A 21141-nucleotide genomic window follows, 5' to 3' on the forward strand; every position below is an offset into this window, starting at 1 on the left:
TCCTACAGCGCTACGATGTCGAATTTGCGGCTCTTCAATTTGTTGGCCAAGTTTCCAATTGCTAGTCCCTTTTCGTCGCGTGTTCCATCCGAAATTTGTTGTTCGTTGCTTGTGTTTTTTGTAGTCACGGGCTTGCAAGGCCCGCAGCTAGGGCATGAGCTAGGGCTTATTGTCGTGATGGAAGAAGGAATCATAAGGCAGAACCAAGGTCTCCAAGGGTACAGGTCATCTTACAAGTCATTCTGTAATAAATGTGAATTATTTGTTCAGTGTTTCTATTCTCTGTTCCTACCTTTCCCATCACACATACATGCATTATTGTAGGGACACCTTTGTACAGCTAGAAAGTGAGTTGCTGCGTCAGTCAATTTAGAAGTGAAGAACCGACAACATGTAATTTAACCGACGTGTAATAAATATTGTTTTCTGACTACCTTAGTTGAAGAATTATTACATGGTGTCAGAAGTGGGATGCGGAAGTCGTAATAATCGCAATCTCACTCGTGCAGTTAAAAGTTTTTCGAATTACGCAATTAGTTTCGGGAGCGGAATAAAAGTTCGCGTTGGTGTTCAAGATGGCGTCTGGAATCGACATGCGTTTGCCTCAGCCACTGGACACGGCGAATCTCGCGAAAGAATGGCCCCGCTGGAAGCAGTCGTTTGCTATCTACCTGAGAGCAAACAACAAAATGGGAGAAAGTGAAGCAAACAAGATTGCAACATTCTTATGGCTGATTGGGCATCGAGGAGTGGAGATTTAAAATACTTTGTATCCGAATGATGGAAATGTGGAAGACATGTTTAGAGAAGACGCTGATGATGGAGGTGCCGCTGTTGCGGGTGTTGGTGTTGGGCTTGCTGTTGCTGGTGATAATGATGGTGTTGGTGAAATAGACGATCGTAATCGAAATGCAACACGTACGCTAACAGAAGTAATTTCGGCGTTTGACAACTACTGTTTGCCACGTAGGAATGTGGCAATGGAAGCCTTTAAGTTTAATCTAGTGACACAAAAAGAAAAACAGTCGTTCGGTGACTTTGAAACGGAGTTACGCACACAGGTGCAGTTTTGCGATTTTAAGTGCACTGGTTGCCAGATGCCATATTCAGACCGAATGATTCGTGACAGGATTATAATAGGCGTCCAAAACAAGAAACTGCAGCTAAAATTACTGGATGGAAAGGATGATCCCTTGCCGAAAGTAATCGAAATTTGTAAAATTTTTGAGGCGGCATCAGAAAACAGGCAGCTACTCGATCGAAAAGCTGGGCCGTTAGAAGTGAAGGCAGTACAGCAGAACCAGGCAGAAGTGAACAACCAGGAATCTGTAGATTCGATTACTCGAAAAACTTGTTATAATTGTGGAAAGCCGTACACTCGTTATCATCGTCAAACTTGTGCAGCATCAAAAGCCGTGTGCCATTCTTGTGGAGCACTCGGGCATTTTAAAGCGTTCTGTCGCAAGAAGGAGGAAACGAATGGAAACCGGGTCAACCAGGCGACCCCAACCGGAGGAAGGAGCAACCGTGCCAACCAGGCACTCTCATCTGGAGGAAACCACAACAGGGTCAACCAGGCGACTCCACCCGGTGGATGGAGAAATTCTGTGCAATCAATTAACTGGACTGACGCAGGTAAGATAAATGAGGTCTATAATGCATGTAGTGTGAAAAATGATTCCCCTATCCCCTACAGAGTAAGCTCTAGTGTCCATGAATGTACCCCCGTGAAAAGATGGAAAAAGACTTATCATATTAATAATTTACCCATCGATTTTAAATTGGACACCGGCTCAGATGTGAATTGCGTCCCTTTAAACATCTTTAAGAAACTAGGTGGTCCTATTAAGTGCTTTGAAGATGGTCCCGTATATGATTATAGTAGTAATAGAATAAACATCCATGGAAAAGCACAACTGACTTGTCTCGACCCCTTAACAAACGTTCCCCAGTCTGCTCAGTTCTTGATTGTTGATGATGGATTCGAACCCCTTCTTGGACTTAATACTTGTAGTGAATTTGGTTTAATTAGACGGTTGTGTAATATTAATAAAAATTTAGATATTCCAAATAATAAGAATGATTTTGTGAACCGTTTTATCGATCTCTTCGAGGGTTTGGGAGAGTTTCCCGGGACAAACTCCATTTCGATGAAACCTAATTCTATCCCAACATTACATTATAAAAAACGAATACCTCTGGCGTTGTATGACCGAGTTAAGGAAGAGTTGGATCACATGGTTAAGCAAAATATAATTTCTCCGGTCGATTACCCCACAGATTGGGTAAGTAATATGCAGGTGGTTGAAAAGCCTAACGGCATGTTGCGTATATGTCTAGATCCCAAACCCCTTAACCTGTGTATTAAGCGAGAACATTATTTGATTCCTACGCAAGAAGATCTGTTCAGTCGTTTGTCAGGTAAAAGTGTATTTTCTGTATTGGACTTGAGTAGCGGGTTTTGGCAAATGAAACTAGATGAGCAAAGTTCAAATTTGACAACATTTATGACCCCTTTTGGGAGATTCAGATGGAATAGAGTTCCATTTGGATTGAATAGCGCACCTGAAATGTTCCAACGACGGATGGTGCAAATATTTGGTGACATAGCTGGTGTAGAGATCTATTTTGACGACATGGCGATTGCAGGAATTGATGAGCATGAACATGATCTGATTTTGTCTCGAGTTGTAGATAGAGCTTTGCAAAATAATGTTAAATTTAACCCAGATAAATTACAGTACCGTCAGAAACGGGTAAAATTTATGGGCCATACAATTGGCGAAGGAGAAATATCTCCCTTAGACAAGGATGTTAAAGCAGTTACGCACATGCCTAAACCAACTAACGTGACAGATGTTTCCAGACTTCTTGGATTGCTAAAATATTTGGCAAAATTTATCCCAAATTTGTCTAAGCGTACTGCCAATCTACGTAACCTAACTCACAATGGAGTCGAATGGAACTGGACAGCTAAACATGATGAAGAGTTCAGCGATAAATGCGAGTCATTAGGGAAGGCACCGGTGCTAGCAATTTTTGATCCCACAAAACCATGTAAGGTGCAAACAGACAGCTCAAAAGATGGTCTAGGATGTGTACTTTTGCAAGATAATGGTCCTGTTGCGTTTGCATCTCGTACGTTGACCCAAAGTGAGCAGAAATGGGCTCAAATTGAGAAAGAGTTGCTCGCTGTCGTTTTCGCGTGCACTCGGTTTCATAATTTCTTATACGGAAGAGAATTCGTGGTAGAATCTGATCATAAACCACTCGAGAGCCTTATTAAGCGGGATATAGATGACGTCACTCCACGATTGCAACGAATGTTTTTAGCTTTGCTCAAATATCCAGGATTATCTCTGGTGTATTTACCAGGAAAAAATATGCTAGTAGCAGATTGCTTATCAAGAGCTGCTTTAAAAACTACTGAAGAAAGTGACCCGCAGCTTGAAGGAATGGTACACAGTTTAACTAAACGTGCATGCATGTCCGAAGAGAATTATAACCGCTATATAGAGACTCTGAGTAAGGATGAACGGTACATGCGGATCGTTACATATGTCCGATGTGGATGGCCTTCGTTTCACGCTCTGGATGACTTAGGTCAACTCTTCTATAAATTTCGTCAAGAGTTGCATTATGAAAACGGATTACTTTTCAAAAACCATAGACTAGTTATTCCAACCGAATTGCAAGCGCTTATCTGCAAATGGCTTCATGCACCACATCTCGGGATCGAAAAAACACTTGCCAGAGCCAGAATGCAGTTCTTCTGGCCATGTATGACGAATGATCCGAAAGAATTAGTAGAAACATGTATAATTTGTGAAAAATTCAAACGAAACAACCAGAAAGAGCCCCTCGAACAAGACTCACTTCCAGACTATCCTTTTCAAAAAGTTTCCACTGACATCTTCGAATATGGTGGTCACGACTGGTTAGTGGTTATTGATGCTTATTCAGGCTGGATTTGTTGTGATAAACTGCCAGATAAAACAATGTCCAGTGTATGTAAGATATTTGATAAAATGTTTGATCATTATGGTTACCCTACAGAAATTCGCAGTGATAACGTGCCGTTCAATTCATTGGAATGCGATAAGTATTTATGCAAACAGGAACAACATATCATTGAAGTTTTCGAGTCCTCGTTATCCTCAGAGCAATGGTCTTGCCGAGAAAGCAGTTGCAATCGCCAAGAATATACTAAAAAGGTGTTATGAGGCCGATGATGTAGAACAATACCAATATCGTCTTCTGGAATACAATACAACGCCAGTAGCTAGCATGCAGATGTCTCCCTCCCAACTGTTCTTTGGAAGGCAGTTGAAAACCCGTTTACCGATTGATGAGTCGCTGTTGGTCAAGCTTGATGTTAATAATACATTAATAAGTCGTAAACACAAAAAAAAGCGTGAGAACCAGAAGAAGTACTATGATAGAAATGCAAAGCCTTTGTCACTGTTGATAGTGGGACAGAAGTGTCGTACTCGGAGCTTTCATTTTCGGATAATTTCCAGAACGCGAACACGACACCACTGTTCTTCGTAAATTTCGTTAACAGAATGACGCGTAACACGACATTCTTTTCCTTCGTGCGCACTTTTTGTTTCCGCTCTCTTTCTTTCAAATGTTTTCTCTATGGAATCCTAACGCTCTTTCGTTAAGTTCTTTTGATTGCTACACGTCAAATAATGTTTAATGTTTTTGTCATAGAATATATCCATCAATATCATTCGTGATATATATATATATATATATATATATATATATATATATATATATATATATATATATATATATATATATATATATATATATATATATATATATATATATATATATATATATATATATATATATATATATATTTTATTTTGATTTTATTTATCTCAATATCTTTCTATATCCACCACAATACTACCCGCCTCTACTCTGAGAGTTTTTTTTAATCATTCTAACAATAATCTTGTCAAATTAGATATTGATTCAGCTTTCTTGTTCTTCTTTTTTTATATATGATGCGAATCTTGAATCAAACTCATCCATTTTCTGAGTCTTTCATTGGTATTTATTTTTTTTAAACTATTCTATCAATATGTTATAGCTTAAATTTAAAAATTTTAATCAAATCAAGAATAAATATCATTCGAGCCTTTCATCTAACTTTTTATCCAAGTCTTTCATTCTCGAAATCTTTCATCGGAATTGATAATTTCATTGAATCATTGAATCAATATTCTTATTTCGTCAGATTCTTGTGTTATTATATGCCAAAATTTTTAAATCTTTCATCAATGATTTTTTTACCTATTCTAATATCAATATTCGTAAAGATTCTTAAACTTTATTTATTTGGTAATCAAATCGATTCTCAAATATCTATTTACAAATCTATTTCATATTCAAATGATATTTTTTTCTTTCCATTTATTTTTATTTTTTTTTCTGTCTTTTCTCTTATTTCAATTTGTTTTTTTATTCTTTTAAATTTTTTTTTATCTTTCTTCAATCAGTCTTCCACTCAAGTGAAGCCAAATAGGTTATCATAGGGTTGCCATCCGTCCCGCAAAAGCGGGACATGTCCCGCTTTTTTGTTGAATGTCCCGCTGTCCCGCTTTTTCCTCAAAATGTCCCGCTTTTTTCATTTACAAAATTAACCTACTGACACAGAAAAAAAAACTTTAGTCTCAATTTGAATTCTGCGTGAGGAACTTAAAATCTTTCAAATACGTCTTCTTCTCAAAACAAACAGCATTTGCTGTAGTTTATATAAGACAATACTACAGGATGACCAGAAGATCCGAATCTTTCATCGGTGTTACAATATTAATCGAATTCTTTCATATAAACATTTCATTAGTAAATTTATACTGTATTCATAAGTTGATTATTCTTTCTTATCAATATCAAATATTAATTTTGTTAAATTTTTTTTTTTTCCTTTTTATCTTTTTTTTATTGTTATTTTCTCTTTTTTTTTAGTGAAGAAATTAGAAGGTATGAATCTAATTTCTTCAGTATTTTCGTTGCTTCTCTTTTCCGATCTTCTTCTATTTTCACTATTGTTTTCTTTTTTTCATCCTCTATTATTATTATATTCACTTTTATGTTCACCGTCTTTCCTCTTAACTATTAGATCTCATTCTTATCTGATTTTCTATTTTAAATTTTGTTGCTCAGTTATAGAACTATTATTCTATGTGTCTCCTTTTTTTCTTTCTCTTTTTTCTATTTCCACTTTCTATTATTTATCGGCACCATTTCTCTCCTCTTATTCCAAGGCATTTCCTTTTTTTTCTCAGTTTTTTTCTCTTTTTTCTTTTCCATGTAAAATCTACTATCAGATCTATTTAGCTCAAATAGTTCTATCGATAACGAATATTATTTATGTTCAATTTTGTTTTCTCTTCCTTTTCCTCACATCTTTTGAGACTTTTCTCTTCTCTTTTCCTTTTGTTTTTTTTCCTCCTCTTTATCTTTTGATTTATTTTTACTGTTTCTTCTTTTTTTTCCATCCTCTACTATTGGAATATATTCTGTTATATGTTCTCCGTCTTTCCTCTAAATTTCTTCAATTGGTATTCATTTTCTTCGAACTATTCTATCATTATGTAATAGCTTCCATTTGCATATTATAGTCAAATCAAGAATGAATATTATTTCTTGGTTTGATTTTATGATGGTAATCTTTAAGTTACGAGCTTCTACAGTTCAGACTCTTTCATCTGAAAAAAAAAAATACTTTGGTTGATCTTAATTCATTCCAAGTCTTTCATAGGATCAGCCATGAAATAACAGTAGTCTCAGCCCGAGACTTTGATTAATTCATAAATCCACAAAATCAGAATTATATTTCCATGAGTCAGTAAATGTTCCGAATATTTCATCAGATAACCTACAAATATCTCCTCGATTCGTTGATAAACTAATCAAATAAAAAAAAGTTCTGTCTGGCGGGATTTTACAATTTCCAACTCTTTCATTGGAAAATTCATTGGAGAAATTTCTTTCGAGTCTTTCATCGAATCGTCAATTTATCAGCCCGAGTCTTTCATCGGAAAAATTCCTTTCGAGTCTTTCATCGAATTATCAGTTTATCAGCCCGAGTCTTTCATCGGAAAAATTTCTTTCGAGTCTTTCATCGAATCATAATTTTATCAGCCCGAGTCTTTCATCGGAAAAAATTCTTTCGAGTCTTTCATCGAATTATCAGTTTATCAGCCCGAGTCTTTCATCGGCAGAATTCGTCTTTAATAATTCCGAGTCTTCCATCGGATGACCACTCTATCAATTCTTGATTCAACTACCCGAGTCTTTCATCGGTGTAATTCTACAATCCATAAGTAACTATTCCGAGTCTTTCATCGAAATTATCACACGCCATTTAATTCGAGTCTTTCATCGAATCAACAGTTAATCACCCCGAGTCTTTCATCGGTATCATTCATTTAACATCCAGCGCGAGTCTTTCATCGGCTTTCAAATTGCACTCGTTCCGATTGTTTCGAATCTTTAACCGAAATGGTGCTGCGGAAAATCTTTTTTTGCATGGTCTTTTGTACAATATATTCACTATTTCACTAGTTTCCCCAACTTACCAAACGTAGGTTTCACCAGATGCGCCATTGTCGTACTCGGAGCTTTCATTTTCGGATAATTTCCAGAACGCGAACACGACACCACTGTTCTTCGTAAATTTCGTTAACAGAATGACGCGTAACACGACATTCTTTTCCTTCGTGCGCACTTTTTGTTTCCGCTCTCTTTCTTTCAAATGTATTCTCTATGGAATCCTAACGCTCTTTCGTTAAGTTCTTTTGATTGCTACACGTCAAATAATGTTTAATGTTTTTGTCATAGAATATATCCATCAATATCATTCGTGATATATATATATATATATATATATATATATATATATATATATATATATATATATATATATATATATATATATTATATTATATATATATATATATATATATATATATATATATATATATATATATATATATATATATATATATATATATATATATATATATATATATATATATATATATATATATATATATATATATATATATATATATATATATATATATATATATATATATATATATATATATATATATATATATATATATATATATATATATATATATATATATATATATATATATATATATATATATATATATATATATATATATATATATATATATATATATATATATATATATATATATATATATATATATATATATATATATATATATATATATATATATATATATATATATATATATATATATATATATATATATATATATATATATATATATATATATATATATATATATATATATATATATATTTTTTTTTTTTTTTTTTTTATTTTGATTTTATTTATCTCAATATCTTTCTATATCCACCACAAGAAGGTCATGTTTCGGAAGAACTCTAGAGAGTTGCGCTATGGTGTTATAACTAGAAACGTGAACAATCGATCATATGTTGTCAAAGATGACTTTGGAAATCATTTTCGTCGAAATCGTCGTTTCTTATCGCCTACGGTTAACAGCGAAGTAAATTTGGAAGAAATAATACTTGATGAAAATGTATCCCCAAAAACAGTTGATTCTCCATCTCAAAAGGTTGTAAGTCTTCCGTACGTACGCAATGAAATAATCCCTGAAAATATCTCTTATTCTCCTCCACCTACTGATACTGATGATCCTGATTTCCTGGGGTTTAGTGACTTCGAATCTGAGGATGATTCATTCCACTCGTTCTCTAGTCAGTCATCAGACTCGCCATCAAATGCACCTCAAATGACTCGAAGTGGAAGGATTGTTGTGCCACCAAAACGTTATGGCCAATGGCAGTACTAACTACTGCGTCTATACTATCCCTAACATTTCCTATAACTTTCTTACTAACAAAAAAAAAAAAAAAAAAAAAAAAGAATACGTGTAATAAATGTGAATTATTTGTTCAGTGTTTCTATTCTCTGTTCCTACCTTTCCCATCACACATACATGCATTATTGTAGGGACACCTTTGTACAGCTAGAAAGTGAGTTGCTGCCCATGAGCTTTACATAAGGTGCGGAGATATTTTGATGCTGTCACAAATACATCAGTATCTTCAGACTGGTGTGCATGCAATGCGGTCTGATTCGCATCAATGACGTCATAACAGTTGTTTGGGTTGCAATTACGGAAGAGTTTTTGATTTAGATAAATTTTTTTAAATGAAAAAATGACCAAGTGCTGAATAAAATCCTGCAAAATTTCGCAGGTCGATGCTAAGAAGCAAAATAGAGCAGTGAGTTTTCATCAGCTACCGAAGGAACCCGCGGTACGCAAAAAATGGCTCGCGTTCTGTGGCCGTAAGGATGGATCCGGCATATACGTGTGCTCCCAGCATATAGAATTGACGGAGTTGGTCAATGTTTATATGGAAAACGCAAGGAGGGTTCTTATAAAATCTGGTAAGTATTTCTAACTTAGGCCATTATCGCAATATTCTTTAAGTTTCGTTTTTTCTCTCAGCTTTGCCATCCGTTCGTTGCCCTCCAACTGAGTCTGCTCGATCCATCAGAGCTAAAGTGAGGAACCGGAAGCAAGTAGTCGAAGAATTTCTACAGAGAAATGCAAACTTGGGGATCAGTTGAAGTCATCGCCCTCGATAACAATATCTTCTAAGATGGTTATTCCACGACAAGGGAACAATCCACGGTAAAAAAACGCGTTCTGTAACAACCGAATAACGCTGAAAAAAGCCATTCAATACTCATTTTGAGATGGGAAATTCACTCAACAAGGATATATGTTTCACCTTTTATACGAGCGTTCACTATTTTCAGTATTATAGTACTTTAATCATGTTAATTTGACAACTTTTCTAGTAAACTATATTACGAACTGCAGCCCCGATGATGTTATGACGTCATCACTGTAATACACACAATGTTTACGTTTTTTCGATCACCTATACCACGGCAAACCGAGTTCATCCACACCTTATGTAAAGCTCATGGAGTTGCTGCGTCAGTCAATTTAGAAGTGAAGAACCGACAACATGTAATTTAACCGTCGTGTAATAAATATTGTTTTCTGACTACCTTAGTTGAAGAATTATTACACATTCAAGTCATTTCAAAGTTTTAAAGTCCTGTAAATAATCAATAGAACGAGGAAACACGGAGGAGGAACGAGGAAACTCTTTCTCCATGTGGTGCAAGCTGTTGAAATCTGACGGTTACGAGGAACTTCGATGATGCATTTGGAGATATCTTACAGTAGACAATTATGACGAGCTTTGGCACTTTTGATTCATAAGGCAGACCGAATTTCTCCAAGGAATGATACCGATTTAACAATGAAATCATTTGATCATCGTTGACTCGATGACTTAGGTCTGAAAGCACGCGAAAATCACACGCAATATTCATTCCTTTTTCATTCATAGTTCACCGTTATATACCTACATACCTACTACATGCTTCCTCTCATGTTTACAAGCCATGCGCATTCAAAGCATAACAAAAATGTATAGGTACTCGCCATCCAGAGTACATCTGTCTAGTCTAGCCTATAATGTTTAGTAAGACGTATACAAAACAGCTTCAGCTGATATGGCTATGTAGTGAATCGGTAGTCAAATTCATCTTGATCTTGAACAATTTCGAGCATTGACAGTCATTCGGAAGCTTTTGATTAGGGCGCAATAAAGGAAAATGCTTAGGGAAAATAGTGAGCTTCTAAATATTTTGGATCTTCCAAATGAGGTAAGCGAACTCTAATAACTTGAAAACAGGAGAATCTTTCGAACCGAATATTCCTTTCAGCTATTGCTGTACGTGTTTGATCATTTGGACTTCCGAACGCGACTGATTGCGTCTCAGGTATGCCGTCTGTGGAATCACCTGACTTTCACCGGACTGTTCATGGACAGAATCTACTTGAGCCTCAATGTAACGACACACAATCAGCCGGAGCTGTTCTACACATTGGGCCAAAACCTTCGATGCTACCGTCACATCTCACTCCAGTTCGACAATTGCGAAATTGATTTGAGTCTCTTGGTTCCGTTACTCGAATCTAACGATAGACTTGAAAGTTTGCTACTGACAGGTGTTGAGCGAATGGAGCCACAAGAAATGAATCTTTTGCTCAGTAGCGTGAGGAACTTGAAGAAATTAATCATTTTGAATTGGAAAGCCGGAAAAGAAACGTGGACATTTCCATGCGTTAGGACGAATAATGGATCAGTACATGTCGATCAAAACCTTGCGAATGATTGGTTCTCAGAAGACACGCCGGTTGTACTCTCGAACTTGGAATGCCTTTGTCTAATCACATCTTCTAAAACTCAAGCCTTCGAGCGACTTAAGTCAAAATTTCCGAACGTTAGACTCCTACAAATCACGGTCAGAAATGAAAGAGCATGCGAACTCCTTCACAGCTACTCAAATCAACTGACTAATTTAGCCATTGAGTCACCCTTTCCGGAGATGTTCCTCACTATGGGTGACTTAAGTTTTCCGAAGTTGTTCCACCTGACGTTAGACCGGATGGAGCTACATGATCAAAGAATACTTACCAAATGTGTGTCCTTCTTCCGGAATCCCAACCATTGCCGATCGTTTCGGGAACTGATCTTCCATCCCAAGTTTATGGTCAGGACCCCGATGTTTTCAACGATATGTGACCATTGTTCAAATTTACGAAGTCTTTCGCTCAGTTTGGATTACATGGATGGCGACGCGCTCAAGGACATTACCAATCTACGGCTTCTGGAGGTTTGGAAATTGCTTCCCTGCTTCCTATCACTAATTTGAACAGGTTTTGCTCTGCAATCGTAGAATCTTACCCTGCAAGGCACCTGCTACTTTCGGGAGTCACCGAGCTGGCCGATACAAATCCCCACGCTGCGGCAGGTGAAAATTGCCGGCAGTCGATTTCCGATCAGTTTGCTTGAGTTCATTGCAGATATCGCGCCGATGTTGGAGAGTTTGGCGCTTGAGGATGTCGAAAATCCGGAGGAAATGTTTCGCACCATACCACGACTGGTGAGCGGGATTGTCCATCTTGAGATGGGCTATACGGAGGGCTTTGAAAGACCTGTAAGCAGAAGAAAGATCTTATCACTGTGTCGTTATTTAATTTTTTTTAACTTCTTCCAACAAAGCCTTCCTGTCATCCTTCAGGACTTCTTAGAACGATGAACCAGCTAGAAAGGTATTGCCTCCGTCGGGTCATAATAAAACATGGAATCCAAGGCTGGCTGCAGGATGCATCCCACTTGAAGAGTGTTCGTTTGGAGGATTGCAAAACCCTGACCGATACTAATCTGGTGATACTGACCACCAATTGTCCTAAACTTCGGCAGCTTGAGATTGAAAAATGCTCGCACATAACGGCTAGTGGAGTTCAGGGATTCAGGGAGCGGATTCCCTGCTGCAAAGTTATTTGTGATGTGTAGGTTCTAAAAAGTTCAATGCTTCAAGTTTAATTTTGCTTATTTCCCAGCCGAATTGAGTACCCTGGGAAAATTTCAAATACAGATATAAATGTTGGTTTCAGTTGACATTTCGAGCAAATGTTTCATTTCATACATCGAATTTTCTCAAGGGCTTCGAAGGGATTTTCACTAACACAGACATCTTCATGATAGAAGCTCCCTGGCCCTAACGGAGGAATTTTTCAGGAATTCAAGTTCTTTCGATGCTTTCTGGGAAACTATGGACAGTTCGGATAAAGAAGTTTTCGCTCCCGACAAATCTCAAATCATTAACTAAAATATATGTCTATTATTGTTATAATTGCTTAAAAGAACGAAAAAAAGGAAATCTTTTTCTTTATGTTTTCATCCACATGATACGATTCTGATAACCGAACGAGAAACAACATTTCAATCTATCGTATAACTTCTACGACTACAATATACTTTAATGATTTGCTTTTCTGTGTTTTGTTGGATATTTCAATATTGTATAAATATATCGCTTACGGGCTAGTCAAATGTTAAATCTATAAACACTAAAACTGATAACCAGTTGCACGCAGTTGAACAAATAGAGGCGAAGGTTGTGTTAGATTTCTACTTTTTCGATACAGCTTGATTCAGAAACTATGAGTAGAAATTGGGTTCCTTGGAGAATTACTCTAAAGCTGTCAATTTTGTTTTTCCATAGCCAAATTCAGTAAAGAATGTTTTTAATTTAAAAAGTCATTTGAATCTTTTTGCAAAGAAAAAAATGCATCCAAAATAAGGCCATTATTATGTAGGCTTTGTCACCAATCAACATGAGCGACTTTATCACGTTTCTCGTTTAGTACCATCCTCTGTAATAGTTATCTTTGAAACGACATGAGTCTTTTCTGCGTACTAATATCGACTGCTTTCGTTTTATTGTTTGTTTTTTTTAATCTTGTTCTGTAAATACCTATCACTTCATTGTGTATGCTCTGATTATAATCCCTATACGCATTCAGTTAATAATACTGAACTGATGATTTATTATGAAACACGAATTCCAGTTTTGCTGTCGCTCTTCTATACTCTAAACTAGGTGCTACGCTTAAACTACAAGACAGATTTGTATGGCTTTGGGGGAATGAAAGTCTAAACTAACTTGTTTGATTTTTTTTTCATGATTAATTGTCTCCGTCTATCGGTTAAACACGCGAACAACTCGGACAGAAGGAAGATGCCGAAAATCCCACTTAATACTAATTTCGAAGGAGTTTAAAAAAACATAAAATTAAGACTATTGCAATGTTAGACACTTTGCAGAGAAGTCAGTCTGTCTAAAAAAAATCTGCAATCGATATTTTAGCATCAACTGCTCTAAATAACTAATTTTAACGGTTGTATAAATATGTACAGTAATAAATTCACTGGAACCACTAAGGAATCACTCATTCAATCCGTTCATACCTCGATGTCTTGTCCAAAAGTTTTCTCTCTAACAGCCTCTCATCATGTCGCGCTAGTCGCGAGCAATCTTGATTCCGAATTTGGAACTCACCGCACATGCTTCGTGAAACACCAACATTGATTGATATTATGATGACGATGTGAGTATGATATACCTTTTACCATTTATGGTCGATCTCTGGTCATTAACACTACAAGGGTTCCTTATGTTGGACCTCAGCTTGCGATGAACATGAGGATGGTGATGGTTAGTGTTGAGAATGATGATTGAACGCAAACGATGAATATCGTTGATCGTAACTGCCATCAAACACAAATTTCACCATCGTAGTTGAGCTTGACCGTTTCATCCGAGGTGGCCAGTTTCAGTAGCGTTTTCTTGATTCGAAGCGCCGGCAGTCGGACGTTGGAATTCGCGTGCCAGCACTCGCGCATTAGCTTGGACATACCGGATAGGAGCTACAAGAATGGAAATCGTTGGTAGATGAATTTTACTCTTATCCAAAAAAGCCTAACTTACCGTATCGGAAACCCATCGGTTCGGGATCGACGGCCGATAATTATCGCCACAGACTACCTTTCTCATCTCTTCGAAGCTCGGATCGGACGTGACGCAATCGTAGTACGGTACCTTGTAGTCCTCGGCAATTCCGTTGGACAGTGTTCGGCGACATATTTCCCAGAACATCAAACCAATCGCGTAGATGTCCGCTTTGCGGAGAGATTCGAAACACTCCATGTTGATGCTGAAAGCATTGAAAGATGAGAGTAATGTTGATGAAGAAATAAGGAAAGTATAACGAACCTATCATCCAACACTTCCGGTGCCATGTATCGCTTGGTTCCAACCTTGGCAGTATTACCGACATCGATTCGATTCGTCGTTTGACTGTGAGTGACGGCCAGTCCAAAGTCGGCGATTACACAGGTACCATTAATACGCACGAGAATGTTTTTCGTTTTCAGGTCCCGATGAGCGATTGCTGGTTTGCCCTGATGAAAGATGATTTTCAATTTAGTTCATAAGACAAAAAAGGCACTACTGATGGATAACGAACCTCAGTTCCGAAGATCTCGGTGTGTAGATGCACCAATCCGTTGGCGATCGACAGGCAAATGGTTGCCATCTGGTGATGGGTTAAGGCAGTTCGGTTCAGATGATCGAAAAGCGATCCCAGCGGGTAGTAGTGTGTGATAAGCCACAGCTGGGTGCAGGAGTTTCGGGAAGTCATATCGGAGCCGATATAGCCAAGGATGTTTTCGTGGCGCAATAGGACAGTGCTGAAAGAGAATGTTAAAATTATTTATCTTTTATCGATAGATAGATGTAAAAAATAATAGGTACCTGTAGATTTCGGTTTCCCGCTTCCAGGAATCCTCATCGCGGGAGAAGAAAATCTTGACAGCAACACTCTCGCCATGCCACGTGCCACGCCACACTTCACCGTAGCGACCCCGACCGATGCATTCGCAAAGCGACACCTGTTTCGCCAACGTTCGCTGAATCAGCAAAGGCAGACCACTACCGGAACCGGACGTCACCGAGTGTTGAAGATATTCCTATAGAGATCAAGTACCTCAAATTAGCTACCCCACTTTTACGATAATGTTAAAATTCTCACCCTCAGTGTACTGTCCCCGGCGCTGGTTGCCCTCAAAATTTCATCACTGGAATAGTACGTTTCCGGATCATGTTTGCTTCGGGATGCCATAAGCCTCTTGTGATGATTCCTCCTGAGAAACAGCACACCAATCGATAATAGAATGAAAAGAACCACTATCGGTCCAAGAATGGCTCCCGCCAGCTTCAAATAATAGGTTTGCGTTTCAAGCTTCTTGACGTCCTCTAAAATAAACGGTACAAATTCCGTTTATATTTATTCCAGTTATCAACATCCTTTAAAACACTCAAATTACCTGGATGTTGCAGCGTTGGCAGTTCTGGGAAGTTCCCATCGTTGCAGTAATCCCCGGTGCAGCATTCGATGTTGTACGTCCCGGTGGTGTGACGCTTCTTCGGCCCACCATTGCCGTTGCTGCTGGTCACCAGGTTTTGGTTGCAGTACAGTGGCAACTGTTCGTGGGTTGTGGTACAGCCCCGGGAAACACTCTCCCGACCGTAGTTGTCACGTGTCCGAGACTTCCAGCACTGGATGGCGTTCTGGCACAGGTGGGCATGGGCCGTCGTGTCCGCACAGTCAGGCGGCTCGCAACTGTAGCATTTATACCTGCGGATTATTGAGCTTGTGGTTAGTATTTTGGAACAGAAACGTGATCCAAAAACGAAGAAACATGGAACATGATAATATGATTGACATACAAAATAATAACAAATTAAACTTGAATTGGTCACGCATAAAAAAATTGAACCCATGAATTGAAAATTGAAGCATATTCGCTGAATAAAATAAATTTCACAGTTAAACTGGAACTGAAAATTGAACATTGCCAAACGTGCATTTACTTTCGTTATGTTAAAATCTAAAGCTTTACCTCCGTTTCATTCTTCTCTTAGATTTTGAATGTCTCCTTGTTAGTGTGATAAGATAGATAGAGTATTTTGAGGGTCATTCATCGATGGATTGACAGTTACGCTACATTATCAGAAAACACTTTCACAGCGAAACTTACCTCGGATGTGTTTCGATCGAGTTTTGTATTGGAAGATCGCGATTTGGCTGATAGGCTTCCAGATCCATCGTTTCGTCCAACATGAGGCTGCCGATGTCGCCTGTAAGATAAACATTGGAAAAAGTTGGATGAGAATTCTTTTCGATTCAAATTTGGTGAATTCTATTGGCTCGTCCAGATGTTAAAAAAGATTAAAAGATAAGTCTCAAAATTTAGTTCAACAAAACCTTTTTCAGACTAAATTGTGCACGAAACCCTCAAATTCCACTTCTTTGTCATATTTTTGTGTTCTTCAGGAAGAAACCGTGTTTAGTTCATTTCTAGTGTTAACTTCCTCGCTATCAACGCTCGTCGTCGTAAAGGGTGTCCACGATGAAATTGCCGCGCACAAAATTGATTCGCAAAATTCGAGTTTTCATCCGATTGCCATCCAATTTTCAGGGATTGAAAAATAACTATTTAACTTCATTTTACCATTTTACTCATATTTTATTTACAGTCCATACGCAAATGACCGCACCTTGGCCTTAACCTCGGCCACAAGATTCTGCACAATCTGTGAATCATCCGTTTTTTGCATGTAAACCCATATTTTCTTCAGTTCCTCGACTGTCTTCACTACCTCAGTACTTCTCGATGGGGTGGAGCTCCGGAGTGTTGGGAGGATTGAACATTTTCGGCACGAAATTGACCTTATCGTCCGCATACCACTTCAGCACGTCCTTGGAGTAGTGGCATGAGGCCAAATCCGACCAGAAGATTGTTGGGACGTTGTGGGCCTTTCAGGAGAGGAAGCAGCCGCTTCTGGAGACACTCTTTCATGTACACCCTTCCGTTCATCGTGTCCTGGGTCACGAAAGGTGCACTTAGCTTCCCACACGTGCAGATGGCTTGCCAAACCAGGAATTAATTTGCAAATTTGGAAATGTTCCGAGTGCGGACATGCTCCGGAACGCTGAACTTATCCTTGACCGTGAAAAACAGGTTGCCGGGGATCTGTTTGAAGTCGGCCTTCACAAATGTTTCGTCGTCCATGATGCAGCATTCAACTTTCGTCTGCATGTTGAGGTACAACTCCTTGGCAGCTTCTTAGCCACATTCCGAACGGAGGCGTTCGGGTTCTGGTGAAAGGCCCCAACTACACGGTTGTGATATTTGGTGTTGTACGTTAAACATTTTTCTTCACTTCTGGGCTTCCGATAGGTGGTCAATCGTTCCTCAAACCGCTTAATCACTCGCGATTCTCAACGTTTTAGCAATGGAACGATGCGAGCGATCCTTGTTCTCGTGATAATACGCAAGATTTTATTGAGCACGAACTGTTCTTTCGACTCCATTTGCGCAAGTTAGCCTAACTCCAGCTCTAGAATCCTCTTATCTAGATTTACTTTTCTGATTCAATGATGGCGCATAAATCGTTGATAAAAAAAAGGGGGATCAACGGTCCTAGATGACTTCTCTTCCGGAAATCCAGATGTGATTTGAAAAGGTGTCGAATTCACGTTGCTCAGTCGTATAAGCAGTCTGGTCTATGAAATACGATTTATTGATTGATGATTTATTTGCAGAACGACTATCCGACGAATTTTATCTATGATTAATTTGTTAATCTACAACTCGAGTCTACATAAACTGCATCGATTTGTTGACGTTTGTCAAGGCTGGTAACCAATTTTGAAACGTACGTCATAAGGTTGTTGGTCGTAGTTCTACGTTCCATAAACCCATTTTGATCTTGAGAAAAATTGTGACGCAAAGATTGATAAAGCGCAAGGCTCTTCAATTCTTTAAGAAACTAATTAAGAATTTAGATGATTTAGCTCGTCTGACACACTGAATATTATTTTTAAATTCACTGCCGTAGCTAATTTATAAAAACTCTTGATTACCCATTCAAAAACTTTCAAATATTCTATCCAATACCATTTCCATCATTTTTTTTTAATGAATGACCAACATGGTTCATTTGAAGACGCCAGAAGCGGAAACAGCTCCGCCTGATCGACGCCTGCCATACGGAGCGAGCTCTTAAAACGCAGTAACTCCATACATGCCTGATGCCAATGGAAGTCCAGCTTCAGGCTAGCCATCAGGCGTGCGTTATTCACTAAACAACGGGTGATCGCGTTCTGATTGCTACACACAACAGAGAACGTTGTATGTTCGTATACAATAATGCAACAAGCTGTGGCTGGGCTGAACCGGTGCGGGATTCCATACTGTCGCGACATTGAGGAGTCATGTCTGGACGGATCGACCAGAGCAAGAGAAAGAAGGAGAGACCAGCAACAGTTCGCTTGGTTGGATCCGAACGAAGCATATAGAAGCGTGCATGATGATGGGTTGATGATCATCTTTTCGCCTGTTTTGTTTTGATGCGTCGCGCCGCTCGGTCGGTCTTCAAGATCCTCCAGCTGAGCATTTACAGCTTCAAACTTTTTTGAGCAAAGCGTTTAAGTTTCATTTCTATTTTAAATTTGAAAAAAAAAATTAGAAAGCTGTTTTTAAAACATGTTTTCTGTGATTTTCAACTGGTACAAATACATTAAAGTGTGAGATTGCCAACAACTAATCTAAGGCAGTTTTGAACAATTGATTTTGAAATAAGAAATTCGAAAACGCTAGGCATTACATTGGTAATTATATTATAGTTACATTACAGATTCAAATCTTCCTTAGAGTTTTTGCAAAATTTCGTAGGATTTTTGAAATTGAATAATGAATTCAAGGCAGAATTGCTGACATTACTGGGAGGTTGAAAATACGCCTCAATCAATAAAAACAAACGAATTTGACATCAGAACCCTTTGAAAGCGTTTCGAATCTTCGAATTGATTAAACCAGAATTGATGATTGTTCCTATTTAGTTAAAATACACAAATTTGTACGTATATTCCAATAGGATTACAATTACGAAAATCTAATCAGAATCAGCTTTCTTTGAAAATAAATCTCGGCCTCCTTTTCTCCCTCTAAAAAAAACCATATCTTCCATCTCTTTCTCACCCCCGCACTTTCCGAACATACACACACGCAAGGGAATACGCAAATCCCAGGAAAACGAACCCTCCAGCAGCGGAGGAAGAAAAATGAATCCCACCACCATGAACGCTAGAGCCAAATGGAACTTTCGATAGCACTTTTCCAGGCTAGAAAACACAACTTTCGACCGTACTCCGACCGGATTCGATACTTTGCACCCTCGGACACCGGATGTCGCCGGAATTGGGACTTTACCTTGCGCGAAATGGGCTGCCATTAGCAAAATAAAACCAAACTTCGAAAACACCATCTTGAAACTGTGCGGTTCACTCGTTCGAATTTTTCGTTCTTCGTCGTCTCCTTTTTGGTTTGCTGGTGCTGTTTGAGTGAGAGAGCGTTTACAGAGATTTTTTTCTGTCTCTTTCCGAATGACAGCAGTGCTGCTAGCCGATAAGTTTGAAGAAAATCTCTCAATTTTTCGAAATGGTGCATGTTGCTAAACACGGAAATCACGTAAAAATTGAAAAAAATAATATCGAAATAATCTAAAATTTCTGATAATTAATTTTTTTTTTCAAAGGGATGAATAGTGAAAGTATAATAAAGGAACTTTCTTACAAATTTTAAAATTTTCTTTACTTTTTCATTTTGAAATCAATCAACAGAAAAAATGACAGATTGTGAAAAGACAAAATAAAAAAAAGTCATGCAAATAAAAATTGTCTTTGAATCACTTACTTCAATTTTGTCATTTGCAACATTTTTAAAGATTTTGTAATTAAAGTAATTTTACGTTATTGTTTTCAATTTTGCTAGAATTGCAAATTTCTTCAATGTCATTTTGCTATTGTGATCAATTTTGTCATTTTTGTCTTTTTTGTCATTTTTGTCATTTTAGTCATTTTAGTCATTTTAGTCATTTTAGTCATTTTAGTCATTTTAGTCATTTTAGTCATTTTAGTCATTTTAGTCATTTTAGTCATTTTTGTCATATTTGTCATTTTTGTCATTTTTGTCATTTTTGTCATTTTTGTCATTTTTGTCATTTTTTTCATTTTTGTCATTTTTGTCATTTTTGTCATTTTTGTCATTTTTGTCATTTTTGTCATTTTTGTCATTTTTGTCATTTTTGTCATTTTTGTCATTTTTGTCATTTTTGTCATTTTTGTCATTTTTACCATTTTTGTCATTTTTGTCATTTTTGTCATTTTTGTCATTTTTGTCATTTTTGTCATTTTTACCATTTTTGTCATTTTTGTCATTTTTGTCATTTTTGTCATTTTTGTCATTTTTGTCATTTTTGTCATTTTTGTCATTTTTGTCATTTTTGTCATTTTTGTCATTTTTGTCATTTTTGTCATTTTTGTCATTTTTGTCATTTTTGTCATTTTTGTCATTTTTGTCATTTTTGTCATTTTTGTCATTTTTGTCATTTTTGTCATTTTTGTCATTTTTGTCATTTTTGTCATTTTTGTCATTTTTGTCATTTTTGTCATTTTTGTCATTTTTGTCATTTTTGTCATTTTTGTCATTTTTGTCATTTTTGTCATTTTTGTCATTTTTGTCATTTTTGTC

At 37.3% G+C, this 21141-nt stretch overlaps 2 protein-coding genes across 4 annotated transcripts; one reads left to right on the forward strand and one right to left on the reverse strand.

Annotated features, from left to right (window-relative positions):
* The first annotated feature begins 10321 nt into the window (after positions 1–10321).
* On the forward strand, positions 10322–13924 carry LOC129754985 (uncharacterized). Of its 2 annotated transcripts, none has more exons than XM_055751268.1 (5): positions 10322–10798; positions 10859–11812; positions 11876–12136; positions 12202–12491; positions 12645–13924. In XM_055751268.1, the coding sequence occupies exons 1-5, from the start codon at positions 10748–10750 to the stop codon at positions 12682–12684; spliced, it is 1596 nt and encodes a 531-aa protein (XP_055607243.1). In that variant the 5' UTR covers positions 10322–10747; the 3' UTR covers positions 12685–13924. The 2 variants fall into 2 exon arrangements, with proteins under 2 accessions (XP_055607243.1, XP_055607244.1); XM_055751269.1 differs by having other exon boundaries at positions 10323–10798; positions 12597–13924.
* Positions 12796–19945, reverse strand: LOC129754984 (activin receptor type-1). Of its 2 annotated transcripts, XM_055751265.1 has the most exons (10): positions 19822–19945; positions 16585–16684; positions 16447–16482; positions 15871–16181; positions 15576–15799; positions 15299–15513; positions 15012–15234; positions 14759–14946; positions 14474–14699; positions 12796–14412 (listed from the first exon to the last, which is right to left on the reverse strand). In XM_055751265.1, exons 1-10 carry the CDS (start codon positions 19874–19876, stop codon positions 14260–14262), a joined length of 1731 nt encoding a protein of 576 aa, XP_055607240.1. In that variant the 5' UTR covers positions 19877–19945; the 3' UTR covers positions 12796–14259. The 2 variants fall into 2 exon arrangements, with proteins under 2 accessions (XP_055607240.1, XP_055607241.1); XM_055751266.1 differs by lacking the exon at positions 16447–16482.
* Between the last annotated feature and the right edge of the window lie 1196 nt (positions 19946–21141).

Source organism: Uranotaenia lowii, chromosome 3 (genome assembly GCF_029784155.1).
Source record: "Uranotaenia lowii strain MFRU-FL chromosome 3, ASM2978415v1, whole genome shotgun sequence".
NCBI lineage: Eukaryota > Metazoa > Arthropoda > Insecta > Diptera > Culicidae > Uranotaenia > Uranotaenia lowii.

Bases quoted from the DNA above. Each gene is read 5' to 3' on its own strand.
- LOC129754985 (XM_055751268.1), top strand. From the start codon at position 10,748: ATGCTTAGGGAAAATAGTGAGCTTCTAAATATTTTGGATCTTCCAAAT. The intron at 10,799-10,858 runs GTAAGCGAACTC...TATTCCTTTCAG, and splicing joins TTTTGGATCTTCCAAATGAG to CTATTGCTGTACGTGTTTGA. The intron at 12,137-12,201 runs GTAAGCAGAAGA...CTTCCAACAAAG, and splicing joins CGGAGGGCTTTGAAAGACCT to CCTTCCTGTCATCCTTCAGG.
- LOC129754984 (XM_055751265.1), bottom strand. From the start codon at position 19,876: ATGGTGTTTTCGAAGTTTGGTTTTATTTTGCTAATGGCAGCCCATTTC. The intron at 15,235-15,298 runs GTACCTATTATT...ATTCTCTTTCAG, and splicing joins CGGGAAACCGAAATCTACAG to CACTGTCCTATTGCGCCACG. The intron at 14,413-14,473 runs GTAAGTTAGGCT...CCATTCTTGTAG, and splicing joins ACCGATGGGTTTCCGATACG to CTCCTATCCGGTATGTCCAA.